Source organism: Egretta garzetta, unplaced genomic scaffold (assembly GCF_000687185.1).
Source record: "Egretta garzetta isolate BGI_Z169 unplaced genomic scaffold, ASM68718v1 scaffold45, whole genome shotgun sequence".
In the NCBI taxonomy this organism is placed as follows: Eukaryota; Metazoa; Chordata; class Aves; order Pelecaniformes; family Ardeidae; genus Egretta; species Egretta garzetta.
Window position 1 is genome coordinate 7,981,073 of NW_009260028.1, and position 18,638 is coordinate 7,999,710.

Consider the following 18,638-nt stretch of genomic DNA (forward strand, 5'->3'; position numbering starts at 1 on the left):
GTTTTACAAGGAATGCTCCATGAGTAGTGAATCATTGAAATATTGTAATTAACTATTACTACAGTATGTGTTGACACTGTTTTCAGACTCTTGAAAACTTAATTTTTAGAAAAGCATTTGCTGCTGTAAACATAATCTGCATTGTGTAATACTGCACAGGCACTCCAGTTAGTGTGAAAACATAACAGGTGATATTCTTTAAAAATTAGCAACTCTAGGATTAGTTTTAAAAGCAAAATACTTAACAGTTCTCTCATTTTAGATGCACTTCACATAACTGTTATTATATATTCTTCAAGTTCTGCATGAAAAATCACCTAAAAGGCTTTTAGATTATTTCAAGGCCTAGGAAAATGTATGGTCAGGCAAAATGTGTTTTACTATATTATGAAGAAATGTATTGAGCAAAATAAAACTTCATTAGAGGAGGTAAGACAGTAATTTCCTAAAGTCTTTACAAATCAAAACTTTCTCACAGGTCTATGCTACAGATTTTTTTTGCAAGAAGCAAATGGCTTGGGACATTATTTAATTATCTATTTCTATTTTCATTTTTCTTCTGCAGGTTTGTCTTGTGGTATTAGATAAGCAACACTACTGATTATTGGCAAATTGAATTCAGAATCTTTCAAAACAAACAATTCTTTTTGTCTTTGAAATGTAGTACTGTCAGGAACATAGTAGTGATGCTCTGATATAATTTCTAGAGGTACAAGAAGTTATTTGCTTTGTTTATAACAATGCCTTTAGTATTTATAATGAAGGAAGTTCAGGGAATGTCAGCTGAAATGGCTTTTAGGTATTCTATAAGAGGGCTGTCATAGTTTTGAGATTAACTATATCTGAATCTTGCTGGTCACTTTTATTGCAAACAGAGGCCTGAACCTCAGGTGAGATGACTTCTTTTCTGAGGTGCAATTGCATGGTTCTCTGAATTTGCTTGGGCCGGGGCTGGAGCTTCCTTAGCTCAATAACAGTTACTTCAGTAACTCTGAAAGGTCTGCTAGCACTGAAGGGAGTATTCCATCACAGACTGCTGCTAGTGCTGAGTGATGAACTGGCCTGTGTCTTCAAGATTTATTTTGGAGAAAATGGATAGCAAGGTAATTGATTTGCTGAGTTTAGGGAAGGCAAGGAAGAGCCAAGTCCATTGAATTGAAAAAGTTTAAGTGGTTTGGTTTTGGTTTTTTTTTTTTTTTTTTTTTTTTGTAGCTGAGAATTATTTTGAATTTTGAGAAGGGTGAAATTCGGAATTCCACTTATGGTGCTTTTATCACTCTGCTGAGTCACCATAAGTGAACTCTTGGCATACAGGGTGTTTGGCATACATGAGTCAACTGTTCTGTCCTCCAACATTTGTTTCTTCCAAAACTACCATTTGAGTATCCATGAAGGAGAGTTTCATTACTTAATGTACAGTAACCTTACTTGACAGATCAAAGTACATACGTACGTAAGACAACAGTAGACTGAATGTGTGGAAACTCCAAATCTAGCAAAACTGGTGAGGGAGGAATTCAAATGGATAAAAATTAAATAGCTTTATTTTTTATTTTTTTTTTTAAAGTTTCAGTTCTTGTTTTCATTATTTAAGATGCAGCTTGGTTTTGCTTTGCTCCCATGGAGAAGAGTATTGTTAACGCACAATAGTTTGGAAATAGAAAATAGAAATAGAGGCATTGGCTGTTTAGGGTCCTGTCATGTAGAGTAGGATATGAGGTCAATTAGTAGTGTATTCATGTATTCCTTCTCAGCTCAACTTTTGAAAGATCTTACCATGCTGTCTGCTCAGTGGACCAGGGAAAAGGGATTTGGTGGTTTTGGTTCTTTTTTTTCTTTTTCCTTTTTTTTTTTTTAATTTCATTTTAAACTGTAATTTGGTATGCTGTTACAAATGCTTTTTTAATCTGGGTGCCTTTGTTTGTTTGTTTTCCCAACCTTCACAAAAAAGGACAAAGTTTGAATGTGCCTAAAGGCAGAAAAACTGTGCGTTTTTCCCAACCTTCACAAAAAAGGACAGTTTGAATGTGCCTAAAGGCAGAAAAACTGTGCTTATTGTTTTTCACTATGAAGACTTGTCAGCCTTCAAGTATGGGAAATTATAGCTACAAATAACATCACTCAACCTGTTATGTGGACAAATTAGAACTGGGAATATTACATTTGTCAGTTGAGTTCCATTACGAGAAACTTTGATTGCTTTCAAGTGTAGCCTTTTCACACTTTTTTCTATGTTTTCAGCATATTTTACATTTGTTTGCCATTATCAGCTTATGAATTATTTGGCTAAGACAATCAGTTAAAGGGTAAAATGAAATACTACTTTTGCTGATTGTGGTAAGGCATTTCCTATTACATGTTTAGGTAAAAGCTTTTACCTCCTCTAAACCTGTTTGGGTTACTTAATTCCCTGCTAGTAAAGAAAAATGCAAAATTCTTAGGCTTGTCATTCAGCTGTACCAAAAAACATCATCTAAGACACTGAATTAGACAAATGTTTTCAAACAAGAAGTCAAAGCTGTTGTGGGAAGTTGTTGAAGGGAGTATTTGTAAAAAGAACCATTTCAGGAATAAAACTTGATTTCTGTGCAGCACTTCATCCTGTTGTACCTGTTAGCTTCATGTGATTAAATTTAAAATTACATTTCATCCCCCTCTTCCTTATCCTTTTTCTAATTCTAGTGTGCCTCCTGTGGCAGAGTGGGCTGTACCTCAGTCATCAAGACTGAAGTACAGACAGCTGTTCAATAGCCATGATAAAACAATGAGTGGACACTTAACAGGTATTGAAGCAGTTTTTATTGTCTCCTTTTTTTGAACTGTAGAAGGCCAGTTATAACAGCATTTAGAATGCTACTCAGGTAGTAACAGATTCTCATCTCTCTCTGCTGTCACCATCAATATTTTTCTGTTCAAATCTCCCAACTGCTTAATGATCTTATAGGAACAAATATTTATCGTATCTGGGATCATTTTATCACCTTCTTTTGTCTGTTTTCTGCCAAGTACATTGGCACTGGGAAATGATTCTTTGAAAGGGTACAGTGGGTTACATGAAAAACTTGTGCAGCTATTTACAGTGTTCAGTTCATCCACTGATGAGGGTGCCTATCCAGTTTCAGAAAGTAACTAGAATGGTACACTGGCTTAGTTCTACTGTTTCTGGGACCATCTCTTTGCCTTTCATAGCTTTTTTTTTTTTTTTTTTAATCTGAGTGATTGTTGTGGAGAAGGGAAGAGTTATGTATTTTTTAACATTTTCCTTCCAGGGGCAAGGAGGGAGGCCTAGGGATAGCAGTATGTATAGCCTGTTCATGCTGATAACATCTCTTCAGTGTTACCTATTCAGAACTAAGCTCTGCTTGTGCAGTAGCTACTTGGTAATGCAAGAAAAGGAGAAAGTTGCTTATTTGTTTGTTAATCCTTGTTTTACTTTGTTAGGTCCACAAGCAAGAACTATTCTTATGCAGTCAAGTTTACCCCAGGCTCAGCTGGCTACAATATGGTAAAAATAAATCTATCAATTTCTACCCAACTGGAAACTGTATTTAATCCTCTATACTGTATACTGTGGGGTTTTTCTCCCTTTTCAATCTCCCTCCACTGATAAATTATTATACATTGCTCTTTTTAATGTATAACTTTATAAAACAAAATCTGCACTGCTATGCTTAAACTAATGTTATTTCACAAAAGTAAAAAAGAGCATCTTTTACACTATGCACATAGATGTTTCGTAAGTTTGGTTTCAATTATGGGGTTTTTAGGGAGGCTGAATGTTCAGCCTCCTATGTCTTCCATATCCGCAGTGCTATGTGAGACAGCACCAGTGAAACTTTCACATTTGCACAAGGAGCTTAATCCAGAACCATACTTGCTTTGGGGCTTGTCTGCCTTTTGTGTGAGTGTCTAAGGGCTTATTTCCAAGGGGCTGGAGTTACATACATTTAAAAGAATGGATTTTAAAAGGATTTGTCTTGGCTACTCTTTTTTCCTTTCAACTTATGTTTGCTGAAGCTTATTGTGTTCTTATTGTCACATGGATTAGTCTCTCTCCTCCATCATACTTTGGAAGGTCATGCTTTCCCATGTACTATATAATGTTTCTAATTTATTGCTTGAGTAGTACTTGGTTATTGTTGATTTAAGGTTGTCTTTGGTGACTTCTCAAATGGCTTTCATGCTGCTTCTGTATATTTTTAATTTCCAGTTGCCCTCTACCAATTATTTCTAATTAACTTCTATACTTTTTAAGTCTTTGCTTGAAAACAGTTGTTAGCTCACTAACCCGTATGACTTCTGTGTGAGGATGTCAGGTGTCACTCTAACGCGACAGTAAATGACACTTGCTTTCTTTGCTAAGCACTGATGTTTTTGTTATATCTTAAAAAGCACTCTTGCCTTCTCTGTTTTCTAACAAAGCTACTATAAGGAAAAAAAAATACCCAGCAGATGATTAGCAAAAAAAATACTCTGCTTGTTGCCAGCACTTAAGTAGGTTGTGTGGGCAGGGGAATGATGTCAGCGTACTTCAGGAGTTCTAAACATAACTCTTTTAATTTTTGACATTCAAAACTGCCAAGTCTATTGAGATAAGGAATGGATTTTACAGCGTTTGTTGTCCTCAGAGTTGCTCCTTTCCTGATACTTTCTGGCAGTGGAACCGCTGTTGCTGTTCTCTGGGGCAAGATTTGTCAGTCTCTGTTGGGGGTGGATTCACTGACTCATAGGTACACAAAGTGAAGTACTGATGTGCAGGGTGTAGCAGCTGTTTCGGTATTTCTGAAACAAAGATGTGGACCCAGACTGTTAGGATAGCTGATCAATTATATCCTTGCATGCTAGACTTTCATTCTACTGGCTTGTTCTTGTGCCCCAGCTGAGGAGTTCAATAACACAAGCATAGATCAAATGGGGCTATAATTGTCTTCCAAATTTAAATCCCATAAACAAAGTTCTCTACCTTGAGACATCAAGAGAATGTATCAGTTGCTTACCTTTGATTTTCACAGTATCAAGGGAGATTTTCCTTCATGATTAGAGTGCAGCATGCTAGAGAAACGAAGCTGATGTTTAAGCTGTTAAATTTTGTCCATTGCCACCTTAATATTAGTAAAAGCATTTTGTGCATCTGTTGGAGCACTGGTTTTTAGGCCGTCCAGAGACATTACTCCATAATTTTTAATATGTGCATAATGCTAAAATGTTTTTGTGCTTGTCAGGACTAGAATGTTAATGGCTTTGATTTTAATGCAAATGTGTGCTCTGGAATGTGAGACTGGAGCCTCCAAGGATGAAGGACACCAAACCAAAAAGTTCTACCAAACGTATTGAGCATGATTCTTTTCTAAATGATACTGTGTAGGGGATTTTCACTTCAACAAAACTCCATTGATTAACGTTGCTTATATAGCATATGGTACAGGCAGCACTTGAGGAACAGGTGAAATAGAAGCCATGGCTATAAGGGTAGTTTCAAGGCAGACATGCATGAGAAATTTGTGAAAGAGTGAAGCATTTGGTTTTTGCTTTTTATTTTGAAGAAACAAAGTAGTATGAAAAATTGAATTAATTTGGAACTGGATAAGTTAAAACAATGCTTTTTAACAGTAATTTTTTTAATATTTAAGAATTTACTTACTTTGTACTTTTCCTTTAAAAAGGAATCTGTCTGATATCGATCAAGATGGAAAACTTACAGCCGAAGAGTTTATTCTGGCTATGCACTTAATTGATGTAGCTATGTCTGGTCAGCCACTGCCACCTGTACTGCCTCCAGAGTATATTCCACCTTCATTTAGGTAACTGGTTATAATTCTGGAATCTCGCTCCTAAATTTTTATTTTATTTGGGAAAGCTGTCCTATGTGTGTAAAGTACAAGGGATTGAAAAGTAACCCCTCTCCTTTTTGTACTGCATCTATGGCAACAGAGTGCCTTTTCATTGGGAAATACTTGTCTAGCTTTTTGGTTTTATTACAAGTACTGGATGTTGGAAGTAGCAAGAATTCCTTGTAAGAATACAGTTTTGGTCAATGTTTTATGCTAGCATACCTTCCAAAATTTCCTCATTCTGGCCATATAAATTTAAAGTGTTGCAGTTCAAGCTTATCCTTCTGTAGAGCAAATGGAATGCATAGGAATTCAAAACGTGCTATGAATTTACACTGTAGCAAATTCAGATATCATTTGATACAGTTGTATCTGTGAATAGTAGTGGTGAGTCATTACTTCTGTTTCCCTGTTTCCTTTTTTTGTGGAGAAATGGGTGGGAAGACAGTAACAGCAAAAGAAAGAAATGCTTGCATACAATCATATCTTCCTGTTCTTGAAGTATCCTCCTGAAGATGACAACTTTTTTGTTTATTCCATGTCTTGTTTTTAGCTTGGCTGTAGTGAGCTCTTCCTCTGTCTTTGCAAAGTTTACTATAATTTACATGAGCATTTCCCCAACTTCAGACTGGTCACAAGTAAGAAATCTTGGGGACAGCGTTGAACGCATCTATAAGTTGCATGGTGCTGTGAAATTTGAACTGGGGTTTCTCAGCAGTGTGTGCTGTTGGGACTCCCAGAGGATACTGTTATCTTAATGGCAACGGCTGAATAAAATCTTCTGGGCAACATTGAGGGAACATTAAATGTCATTAAACATTACATCATTGCATTTAATTTATGATTTCATCATTAAATCATAAATAAATTTGGCAGGCATAAGCCTCTTCTAAGCAACTTGGAATTATTGTTTTATTGACAGAAGAGTACGCTCTGGTAGTGGCATATCTGCTGTAAGTTCAGTATCTGTAGACCAAAGGTTACCAGAAGAACCAGCATTAGAAGAAGAACAGCAGCAACTGGAAAAGAAATTACCAGGTGAGCAAACAAAAATAGAGATGTATTGTGTGCTGTTATCAGAGAGGTGTTATCATCAGGTTATATGCATGGAGTTAGAAAAGCTTATTAAGAAATGTTTTCTTTTCAGATCAGTTTGTGACATGTCAGAGGCATAACTGAGACATTGCTTGGTCCAGCTAATTCGTGACTGTTGCATGATCCTTTGTGTTAGTGACAGTGGAGTTACGAACGACATTTGGGCTGCTTATCTTATGTACTCTCAACAGAGGCAGCACTTCGCAGCCCTATTATAGGACTGCAATAAAAACTTTTTACTACCTCCATCTTCTGACTTAGGTGGAGTGTAGTTTGGCTTATGTACTCTTTAAAAGTTCACAATATATGTACAGAGGCCTGTTTCAGTGCAGTCTGTGTAACAGTATGGGGTTTTTTTATACAAGCTTTAACATCTCTGCTTTTGGGAAAATAAAAGAAAAAAAGAAAGAAAGTGGGGGGAGGAAAGGGTAGAAAGCCTACATGTTAAATGGCTAAATGTTAGGAGACGTCTTAACACTTCTTATCATCCCCTCACTATTCTTTGTACTTTCTTTACTTTTGCTCTATTTTATTCTAAGATGACCAGAATGTCACACAGTTGAAGACGTAGCAACATGACAGATTTGTACAGTGCCATAATGCTTTTCTGTTTTGTTCTGAATTACTTTTTTCTTTTCAATTGGTTCCAAACACTGTACTGCCTCTTTGATCACAGCTTAGATCTGAGTTGATGTTTTAGAAGACTTTCCACAGTAATGCCAACATCCTTCCACAAATCTGTTAACCATTTTAGAGCTCAAGACTGTGTGTTTAGTTAGGATTATTTTTATTCCCCATGTACAATCCTCTGTAGTCATTAACATTTGAGTTTCCTCCTCTTCTTCATTGCCAGATCACTCAGTTTTGTGACATTCTTCTAAAGCTCTTCACAGTCAGGTTTTTATTTTAATACCATGACTCTCTGGCATCATCTCCAGAAGCTGTCTTACTACTTTACAGTCTCTTCCAGGTCATTGTTACACATTGAACAGCACAATTGCTAGTAGAGATCTTTGAAGGAGGCTACTGAGAATCTTTCTGTCATTGTGAAAGTTGGTAATTTATTTCACCCTTTAATTCTAATCTTTTAACTATTCGTTAGTTCCCAAGGACCTTCTGTCTCTTTCTGTACCAGGGTAGTTCAGGGGATGTGCATGTGAGAAATTCAGATACAACTCTTTGGTTTGTATCTTATAACTAACTGTTGCTGGCAGTCTGCTGGGTAATTTCTGGCTGTAGGAGGATGAGGGAGACAGCAGGGACTGCTGAAGCAGACCTCACTGAGGTCTCACAATGAAACATTTGGTCACAGGTGAGATGACTCTCCTGTTTTGGCTCTTTGTGGTCTAAGTCTTGTGTCTGTCTGGAATCAGAGGATTTTGCTATGTAGTTTGTAGTGTCAGGAATGTCAACCACTGCTTTGGCTTTGTTTCTTTATTAGCCTTCAAAATCACGCAAGTATTCTTCTGTTGACCTGATCTTCTTTTTCAGCTTGTTTATTCATACAATTTGGTCTATTAGAGTTGAGGGACAGCTCTTTCCTGCATTGGTTCTTCCATGATATCATGTTTAGTCATGTATACTACCTACCTCTCTGTCTTTTGTAGCCTCTGCTGCTTTGCCCAGCATGGGAGCAGACTGATTTGTCTGTAGCTTTCAGAATCCTTATACTGTTTTTTCTTAGACTGGTGTTGCGTTTGTCATCTTCTAGTCTTAGAGCACTGATGTTGATTAAAGGATGGATTGCACAGCACAGCTAGTAGTTCATGAATTTTGTATTTGAACTACGGATTAGCATTTTCTAGGTTTGGCAACCTGTTACTCTTCATTTTTTAGTTTTATTTTTGTTATAAAGCCATTTCTGTTTTCAGTTAAAGAGGAACTAGAGGTTATAAGCCTTTTACAGTATTAGATGTATGAATTTTCCATTGTAAAGTTCACTTAGTAGTGATGAGCGAATGCTGCTTCATTGGCTTTGCTAAATCTGGTTAGGTGGTGTGTTTTGTTTTTTTTTTTTTCTTTTGAGACATTTGAAAGAGTTTTATTGTTGGGTTTTATAACCTTTTAGAAGTTTTCCCTTAAGCATAGTAACACAAGCCAATAACTACTTATTTAATTTGCTCCAAGTTGTTCTCTTCTATTTTCATACTTTGGATATGCTTTGTTTTGTTATCTCTGGTAGCTACCTTGATTTTGAGTAACCATACTAGCTTGTTGGGCAGCCCTCTTAGAACCTGGTGGTGTTTCTTACTGGTATGTGTTTTCTGAGCCTTGAACATGGTATCTTAATGTCCATGCTACTTGCAAATGTTTTGCCCTTCTACCTGTTCCTTTTAACTGACTTTCTTGACATAAATTCCCTGCCCGCCCCTCCCCTCCCCCTCTTATTACTTTTTGCTTGGTTTCCTAAATTAGTGGCGGTTATAATTGCATTCTTTATCAGTCTGTGTCTTAATATTCTTTGAACCCAATGGCTAATTTTAAACAAATTTGACAGACATCAAAGTGGTTAAATTTTTTCAAGTGTTATGAAAATTGGTGTTTGGCAATAGAAAAGGGGGCCAAACTTAGAAAAAGACAAGAAATCAACTGTTTCAGCAGATGTCAGGCCAACATGTCAAACAATGTACGCATGCTTTGAAGTAAATATGTGCTATCTCTTAACTTGATTTGCATGCCAAAAACGTACATGTTGGGCATGCAGGGAGAGAAATATAGAATACAGGGTATGGGAATGGGATATATAGGATATGAAAAAAAACAGAAGGTGAAGTAGAAAGAACAATTCGGAGGAACTGTGAGGGAGGGGCCTAAGAATGTGGAACACGGGAAGGACAGTCCCTAATGTTGTAGAAGAATGTCAGGGAACCCATGCTGGAACTGAGGTGATTCTTTTAGGACAGTAAGTGATGAGAATGTGAATCTGCAGGAATCCAGTCCTCCTGAGTTCAGCTGCTCAAGAACTTAATCAAACCATTTCTTTTCCTGACAGTAATGAGTAATCTTATGAGAACACCAAGTTTAAATACAATCTGGTCATTTGCATAATGGCTTTTTGATAATATAATCAGCTGAATTCCTTGCCTTATAGTAACTGGAGTGTTGGTTCTTGTACTGCTACTGTTATCAAATGTATAGAGGAACTTCAGATCCTATGTCCTCACAGAGGATTACCTGGTGAATGGTTAGTCTAAATTATACCCACTTTTTGGGCTTTGTGGAGAAACCTAGAAGCCTGAGGAATGGAAACTGTAATTCGCACGTTGGTTTCCTGAGGGCGTAAGTTTAAGGGGATCTACAATATAAATGCTAATGATAAAACCTAGAATTACCTGTAGAGCTGTATTGTCAGTAGTTGAGAGCTGCATCTGGTACTGTTGGAAGGTTGTTTCACTTTGATTCAGCATATATGGATTATTTTTCTTTAAGTCAGTACCAGAGTTTAATTCTCCTTTGCCCCATGTTTCCACACATTAAAGTTACATTTGAAGATAAAAAACGGGAGAACTTTGAACGTGGCAATCTAGAACTTGAAAAACGGAGGCAAGCTCTCCTGGAACAGCAACGCAAAGAACAAGAACGTCTAGCACAGCTGGAACGGGCAGAGCAGGAGAGGAAAGAACGTGAGCGGCAGGAGCAAGAACGTAAAAGACAACTGGAGCTAGAGAAACAGTTGGAAAAACAACGGGAATTGGAACGGCAGAGGGAAGAGGAAAGGAGGAAAGAAATAGAAAGAAGAGAGGTAACCAACTGGGTAAAAGGAAGGTGGTTATGTTACTCACAGCTGTGTTTGATTAGAACAAAACGTAATGTGCACACTGAATATTCTGCTGTCATTTTTAGTAAGCAAACATTTAAAGAATGAACTTAAATTTCTGAGTTTTTGAAGGTAATGAAAGAGTTGGCTATCTCTTTCTTTATTTTTCATGTGAAACGAATGGATGAGACATTTAGATCTAGGACAATGTGCTCCTAACCTCTGACTTCTTGAAAAAGAATAATAATTATTATTTTCTTTGATATAGAGAGATTCTTGAATGAACAAAGGAAACAATGGGCATTGGTGGCATTCATGATTTTTCCTGTGATGAATTAATTTGCTAAAGAAAACACATACTGGTTAACTTAAAAAGCTGTTACTTTCTCACATTGCCAAATGATGGTGCATTCAGCGCAGTAGCATTTTATTCTTTGCAAAGCTGCAGAATGTCTAATGTTGGAGGTTGGAAAGAGGTTTGATGCTATCCTGGAGAGTTCTTGAAGGCTTAATATGAAACAACTTATTAAATCAAAAAATTGGATCTTGGGAAACTGATTAAAATGGAGTGATTTTTTTGTTTAGTCACCTACCTGCTATACAGTGAAGCCCCATTTCACCAGTGCTTTCAAGTGAGCATTTAAACAATTGAGCAATGTATGTGCTTAAATAGAGGTGCATATTTAGTCCCCAGTTTAGCAGTGTGTTTGCATTAATGTTTTAATTGCACATTAGAATATGAATATCAGCTATTAGAATAGTTTATCAAAATAGATATTTCATATCTTATTTTTTAAATGCTACAGGCTGCAAAACGGGAACTTGAGAGGCAACGACAACTTGAATGGGAGCGTAATCGTCGGCAAGAATTACTAAATCAAAGAAACAAAGAACAAGAGGACATAGTTGTTTTGAAGGCAAAGAAGAAGACCTTAGAATTTGAGCTGGAAGCTCTAGTAAGTGATCATGTTGCAGATAAAACACACAAGCACAGTAGTGACTACGATATGGCCATGTTTACTTTCTATAATTTCAACTTTTAAATATGGAATACAAGTACTTTTTAGATCCTGACTTGCATGAAAAACCATTCTGGTAAAAAAGAGAGATATTTTTCTTTTCTTTTTTTCCTAAAGAATGATAAAAAGAATCAGTTGGAGGGAAAGCTTCAGGATATCAGATGTCGGCTGTCTACCCAAAGACAAGAAATTGAAAGTACAAATAAATCTAGAGAACTGAGAATTGCAGAAATCACCCATTTGCAACAGCAGCTACAGGTGAGCAAACAATCTCTAATTTTGTTCTTAGCCTTGCATTTTGACCTCCTCAACTGCATCAGTATCCTAAGCAAACTTGCCACAATATATGATGTGTTGTTCCTTGTACGTAAGGAATTGCTGTAGATAATTTGTCATTCTTTTAAATGAATGTTATTCAGGCATATCTAGGAATTGCTTCCTACGCTTGATGGTGCGTCTGTGCTTATCACTTCATTGTCATCAAATCCTGTTGTGGGGAGCAGTAAATAAATGTTTTGGCTGGAGGTGATAAAGTGTTTGGGGGGATGAGGAGAATGAAATGTTATGGATGTGTTTTGTTGGCAGTGATTGCTGTTTGTTTGCTGAAAGAAAGAATTGACTTCAGTCAAGTGGCTTATTGAAGATGTGTTTTGTTTTTTTTTTTTTTAAATTACAAAATAATGAACTTTCAAAATTGAAGTTACCAGCTAAACCAGTTAGTTCTTGGTCTAACCCTGGCATTTGTCTTTCCTACTGCTCTATCTAAAATTCTCTGTCAAATTAAAGATGGAATTGAGCAAATGCCTGCTTTTAGCGAAAGAATACTCTTTGCAATTTGTAAAGGTTTCTAGATGAGTTGTAGTGTTTGGTTTTTCTCTTTATTAAATAATTTATACTGTTTGGAATTAATTTTTGGCCAGTAATGGGGGCTCTCAGTACTTTTCTACTACTGCAAAGACAACCTCACACTTATGAGGGCTTTGGTGTAAAACCTATCTTAAGACCTAATCCTACTGCTCTATTTAAACTTTCTAAGCATAATTAATATAGTACATTCATCTGAACAAAATGAGAACTTGAAAGTTCAGGTTTTTTGTTTTATGTATAAGTATTTTTTGGGTTTTTTTTCCTCTTTCTTAAAACATCTTACATTTCTATTCAAGTTTTGTGTACACTATTACGCTTTCACAAGACATCTTTATAAGCTGCTGCCAAAAGAAAGAGTATAATTTAGGGATCATTCTTGCAGTGTTTGTGTCCACTTGATGCAAACAATAGCAAACAAGAAATGCTACTAAGGGATGCTTGTGACATAAGCAACTGTCATTGCTAGGTCTGAAACTACTCTTCTCTCTTTAATGAAATGCTCCTGAATTGACAATTGAAAAGGAAGGCAACAGCATTGAATCAAATGTAGGAAATTAAGTTACGCTTAGTAGTACTGGCTCAAAGAGACAAAAAACTGACTATGCCTGATAAAATGCATGAAAAAGCCCCCATTGACCTGAATAAGTTAAAGACTACTTATGGCTGTACACAGCCAATTGCCATGTAAGAGCAACAACCACCTGAATTTCCCTCTAACCCTTTTATTCCAAAAGGTTTCCACAGAAATGGTCTAAGATACTGTAACTCACTTGAGAAGAAGCTAAGCAGCTACATAGCCGTTCATAGATAAATGCTATTTCAACAAATTGAATGGAATTATTTCCTACTTCCATCTGTCATTCCTGTTAACTTGGCAATTTTTGTTCAGTTAGGCTCTGTAGTCAGAAAAGATAAAGTATCTCTTTGCTTTTGTCATAATATAACAAATGAAGAAGAAAAAAATGGTACGTTACAGTAAAAAGCTCTAAGTAATTTATGTTACGGTAAAGACCAATGTGCTACAGTTGGGATAGGGTCCTATTAAAACAGACATTGTAAAAAAAACATGAGAAAATATTATTATCAAGAATTTGGAATGAGCTTCCACAGCTGGGTATATTAAATGGAAGGCGCAGAGGGAAGAAAAAAAAAAAAGCGAAACTAGCACTATTGGGAAACAAGTAGTGAGAAAGATAATCTATCTACAAGTAGATGTGGTTAAGTAGCTTATTAAAAATTACTAGATAATCAGGGGCAGTGTTCTCTGTAGACTCATTAACAGTTTTTTTTAATTTTTAATCACCTCTTCTGGCTGATCATATATGTGCTTTTTGCTTACCTACAGCTTTTGCGCATCGATTTTAACCACATCACCATGAAAGGAAAAGTTAAGGAGGGCAGAGTGATTCTTCACCTCCCTGACATTTAGTTTGTGCTACGTACTACCCAATCACAATGGTCAAAAAGCAGATAGCTTTGGGTTTTTTATCTTCAGCATTTTGACACCGCTCTGAAATTTTATTAAAACAGCTGGCAAAGTACAATGAATTTTGCAGAGTTAACTATATTTTATTCTTTTTTTGGAATCACTACTATATTTGTAGTGATTTTTAGCTGTCTCTGGTAATTCTAATTAGTGCTGGATGGGATGTATCCAGCAGCTTAGCTGATGCCTATTTAGTTTCTAAATCGTTTTGTTCACAATGACTGTAAGAGCACTTCTGTAATGAAAATCATCCTTCCCTTTCTTGGTGGTTGTTTTGTTGGATTTTTGGTTTTGAGGTGTTATTTTTTTAGGTTGACATCAATAGCTGTGGCTTTATGGTATTATATTCTCTCAGGTGATCATTTATTTTTACCACTAATACTTCAGTTAGTGTCTCTTAAGGGGTTTATCACAATTGTGATCCCAGAAAGAAGTGTCACTACTTAGTGACCAAGGTCAAATTTTATCTGAGGAGAACCTAAAAGAGTGGATAGCTTTTTCCTGAAAAAAAGATGCGTTTCTCAAATATCCTGTAAATTTTACTATCTAATTTGTAGAGGAAAGACTAAACCAGTAAATGACTGTTGTAAAAGGAGATTTTGATCCTCTGAACTCTCCAAAAGATTAAGAAGTCGGTATTGTCAGTTATCTTTATAAGATGATATGTCTCCACTTGGAAATATTTTAGTTTAATACATCTGGCACTTGCTGTGGAAAGGTAAGTTAATTCAAAGGAGTAATTATTCTTCAACCTATTAATTAGTTTCAAGATGGAGTTTGATTAAACTTGTGGAAGAAATTGTATAACAGTTAATCCTGGATGATGAAAATTTGTGCTATTTGTATGAATCTGTGGTGTCTGGTAGAGCGGTATTTCCAGGCGTGTCCAGAAGAATCCCGTCTTCCAAACACTTTAACTGTATGTGTTTGAGTCATGTTTATACTGTCTGCAGGGCTTCTGCTAGTTACCTGCAGTGATTATTTGTCTCCTTGATGAGCTACTTTTGACTCCCAAGTAATTTGGCTTTCGTCTGAAGCACTGGAAGCAGGGTATGTGGCAGAGACTGAAGACGCATAGTGGTATCTCAGTTTCTCATATGCCCTCTTGCTCAGGGCGTAGAACCAGAAGTGAACTTTCCCCTCATTAGATAGGCAGGAATTGGTTTTTGATTGTTTTGCTTGCCTTCTATTGCCATATGGGACATTACTGAATTCTTGGAAATTTCTTGTTGCATGGAACTTCAGTGTTAGGGATGCCATTAATTTCTTTCATCTGTTTCTTCAGTACAGCTAAAGGATGTGGAAAAGTGTGTTGTGGATGCTCTTGGAATAGATGCTTATTACATGGTTGTCTGTGATTTTAGGAAACAGAACTTGACCCTCATGATCCCTTGGCATTTTCTGTCTCTCTGAACTACTCTGTATATTGAGATTGAGTAGTCTGGACTTTAGAAGTATTCTGGCCTTTAAAAATAAATAACTAAGGTTAGGATTACATTCCACCCTGAAATATTGTCCTATGTTACTTTTTGTGCTTGAAGAATGATACTTTTTCTGTAAATCCTGTTTCATTTTGACATCTATTCTGCTGTTTATCTTATTTAAATAGTTCTTGGAACTAAATTGGAATGATACAATTTTGATATCCTTGCATCTTGAAAGGTGATTTCCTTTCCTCTTGAGCTTTATCCATCAGTACATTTAGTCTACCAGATGTCACCTTTCTTGGATTATACTACTTGAAAGCTTCATTTCCACAATGCCTGTGTGCTATGCTAATTTAATAATACTGTTTAAATTTTTCATCCCAAACTATGGCATGAGGCATGCAGGTATTTGGGTGCGAGGGTGTGGTGGAACGGAAAGTGTGAGGAGGCAGGCCCCCTCAGGCAGATGATTTGGAAAATGATGCATTATATATTGCTGTTCCTCATTTGGTTCTAGGTAGGGAATAATAGTCCCATGATAGGAGTATCTGGCCTTCATGGTATCCTTGAAGAGCTGAAAAAGATCTGCTGATCCTATAGGCAATGCACAGTGGGAGACACATTTGACTCCTAACAGTCAAATGCATAGTTTATCTTAATTTTGATACTTTGTGGATTTATAAAGTCCTTGACTCTGCTGTGCTATGTAAGTATGTTTTTTGGAACAGAAAGAGATTACAATAGTCTGCACTCATCGCATAATCTTAAAATCTGAGCTGTACACTGCAGAGGCCCAATCAAAGACTGCCATGAGTAAAGTGGGACAACTATGAAGTCGTGTCAGTACAGTCAGCCTTGTGTTCTTGGAACAAAAACTAAAAACTTTTCATGGGACTCACTCTGGTATTGAGCGGTGACATTTATTCTTAGGATCATATTATGTCATTTGCAATCCTTCATGACAAATTGAACTTGTCAGGTAGTTGATTCCTCAAAAGCCTGCAATTCAAGACAACTGCTGAAATAAATTACTTAATTTATCTGAAAGATGGGATGTTGACACTCAGGCGTCTTTTATAAAATAAGCTGTTTCACATCATGCTTCTATGATATGTTTTGACAACTTGAAGTTGGAGGTCAAGGCTTTTGAAAGGTGTGTGAAGTAGCACTTCATCCTCCAGAAAGAGCGGGGATTATATATGAGATATATATATATATCTATATATGATCCACTGAAGGGGGAATTTCTCATTTGCAGGGTCTCCGGTAATATATCGGTGTACAATCTTATGGTTGTGTGTTGAAATTAAAAGAGATCATAATCCTCTTTCAAGAGTGCTAAGTCAAGAGATCTCGGACTCAAGTATTCTCATCTAGCAGAGCTTGTGTTGCATAGCTTTTGGCCATAATATATTCCTTTCAAGTGAAAGCCTTTATTTTCTCTTCTTTAAATAATCTGTAAATATTTGCCTTTCTATTCCTGATCAAAGTTAAGATTCATTTATTAAAATGAGAATTAAATGGTTGGTAAGTGCTTGCTTGAACACTTCCTGAAATCCATCCTTGTCTTTTTGCCCTGAATTTCAAGTAATTCCAAGCCAAATTATGTATTCAATGAGAATCAATTCTCAAGTAATATGCTTAAATTTTATATGCTCACTTATTCATATTGGCAGAGAACTATGTCTGAGTGGTGGTACCACGCAGATAGTAGTTGGCTAATAGCAATAATACATAATTTCGTGAGAGAAAAAGTAGGGGAATTTCAGAAGAAATGAAGATGAGAGGTCTTATGGCTAAGGTCATCACTCACTTACCTTTTTGTCTGTTTCTCTTCTTGTTTTCTCTCTCCCCATTGTCCTCTGTTCAGGAATCTCAGCAGATGCTTGGAAGGTTGATTCCAGAAAAGCAATTGCTTAATGACCAGCTAAAGCAAGTTCAACAGAACAGTTTGCACAGTAAGTGTATTTTTCTACATCTAAGTTTGTATAGGACATGATTCTGCTTTGGACAGTGTACTCTGTAATTTCTTTTTTTGTGTTGCAAGATGCATGTTGAAAAATATTGCTTTCTACGACCTATTCTTCATGTAAGAAAAAACTTAATTGACAATATGTTTGAAAACAGGAGACTCTCTTCTTACTATCAAAAGAGCCTTGGAAGCCAAGGAACTAGCACGTCAACAGCTTCGAGACCAGCTAGATGAAGTAGAAAAAGAAACCAGGTCTAAACTTCAGGAAATTGATATTTTCAATAATCAGCTGAAGGTAATCCTAGACTTTCTAACCCTTTCTTCTAAATGTTCAGTTAATTATTTTCTAACTTGATTATGGAAAAAAAATCTTGAACTACAGTGATTGATTTAGAATGTCAGGTTTGGGAACATTCTCAAATAATTTTTTTTTTTTTTAAAGAAAATAACTACTTAGCATCCAAACTCAGAGTTTGAATCAATTTATTCTTAAATAGTTTCTGCAGATTAAATTTGAGCTCTGATTCCAGATCCATGATTGCAAATACGAAATTGCCAGTTTCTGCCCTTTTGCATCAAAGAGGTGCAAGACTGTAGTAGGTCAGCAAATCTGCTGGAATCAGTACTTCAAATTGAAAGCTTTAATGGAGAGACTTGATTTTCTACTGACATGCAGAATTTCTATCTGCTGTTCGTAAGCTCATACCTGTTCCTGAATGTAGTTGTCTTTTGTTTGTGGTTTCATGCTTTATTGATCAGTCTTTTGTTAAAACTGTGTGATTTTTGTTTATTTCTGCACAAGAAAATTACAGGAGTTGTAAAAGTCAGTAGAGGAAGTGTTCTTCAGAGAGAAGTTACAAATCAGTCTTTAGCTAAACACATCTAATAGCATTCATTTTTTTCATGTTTTCATAAAATATTCTAATGTTCAAGTAAATTATCTGCTAATTCAACTCATTGTTTCTCCTGTAAGCTGACTAGAAAAATATTCTATTTCCTGCAAGGTATGATAAATAGCGCTACAAGTATTTGGAAGGAAAAGCACTATAATAGGTACATTAATGTTACTGTAGTTGTTTTGAAATTAGATCAACTATGATTACATCATATGCTTTAGGATGGAAGGCGTGTTTGAAGTTAAGTAACAAATAGCTTTTTTTTAATATTAAAGCTATTAACAATTA

The 18,638-nt window shown here is 36.1% G+C and overlaps 1 protein-coding gene across 3 annotated transcripts in view; it reads left to right on the forward strand.

Moving 5' to 3' along the window:
- Nucleotides 1-18,638, forward strand: part of ITSN1 (intersectin 1) — a 102,503-nt gene that overhangs the window by 16,273 nt on the left and 67,592 nt on the right. For all 3 annotated transcript variants that reach the window (XR_004842305.1, XM_035896486.1, XM_035896485.1), the window contains exons 7-15: nt 2,683-2,783; nt 3,442-3,505; nt 5,664-5,801; nt 6,754-6,869; nt 10,406-10,668; nt 11,490-11,639; nt 11,820-11,960; nt 17,353-17,440; nt 17,610-17,749. Coding sequence is in view for 2 of the 3 variants with exons in the window: in XM_035896486.1 (XP_035752379.1) it covers nt 2,683-2,783; nt 3,442-3,505; nt 5,664-5,801; nt 6,754-6,869; nt 10,406-10,668; nt 11,490-11,639; nt 11,820-11,960; nt 17,353-17,440; nt 17,610-17,749 (1,201 nt within the window). In the remaining variant the exon portion in view is untranslated. The remainder of the gene's footprint in view (nt 1-2,682; nt 2,784-3,441; nt 3,506-5,663; nt 5,802-6,753; nt 6,870-10,405; nt 10,669-11,489; nt 11,640-11,819; nt 11,961-17,352; nt 17,441-17,609; nt 17,750-18,638) is intronic.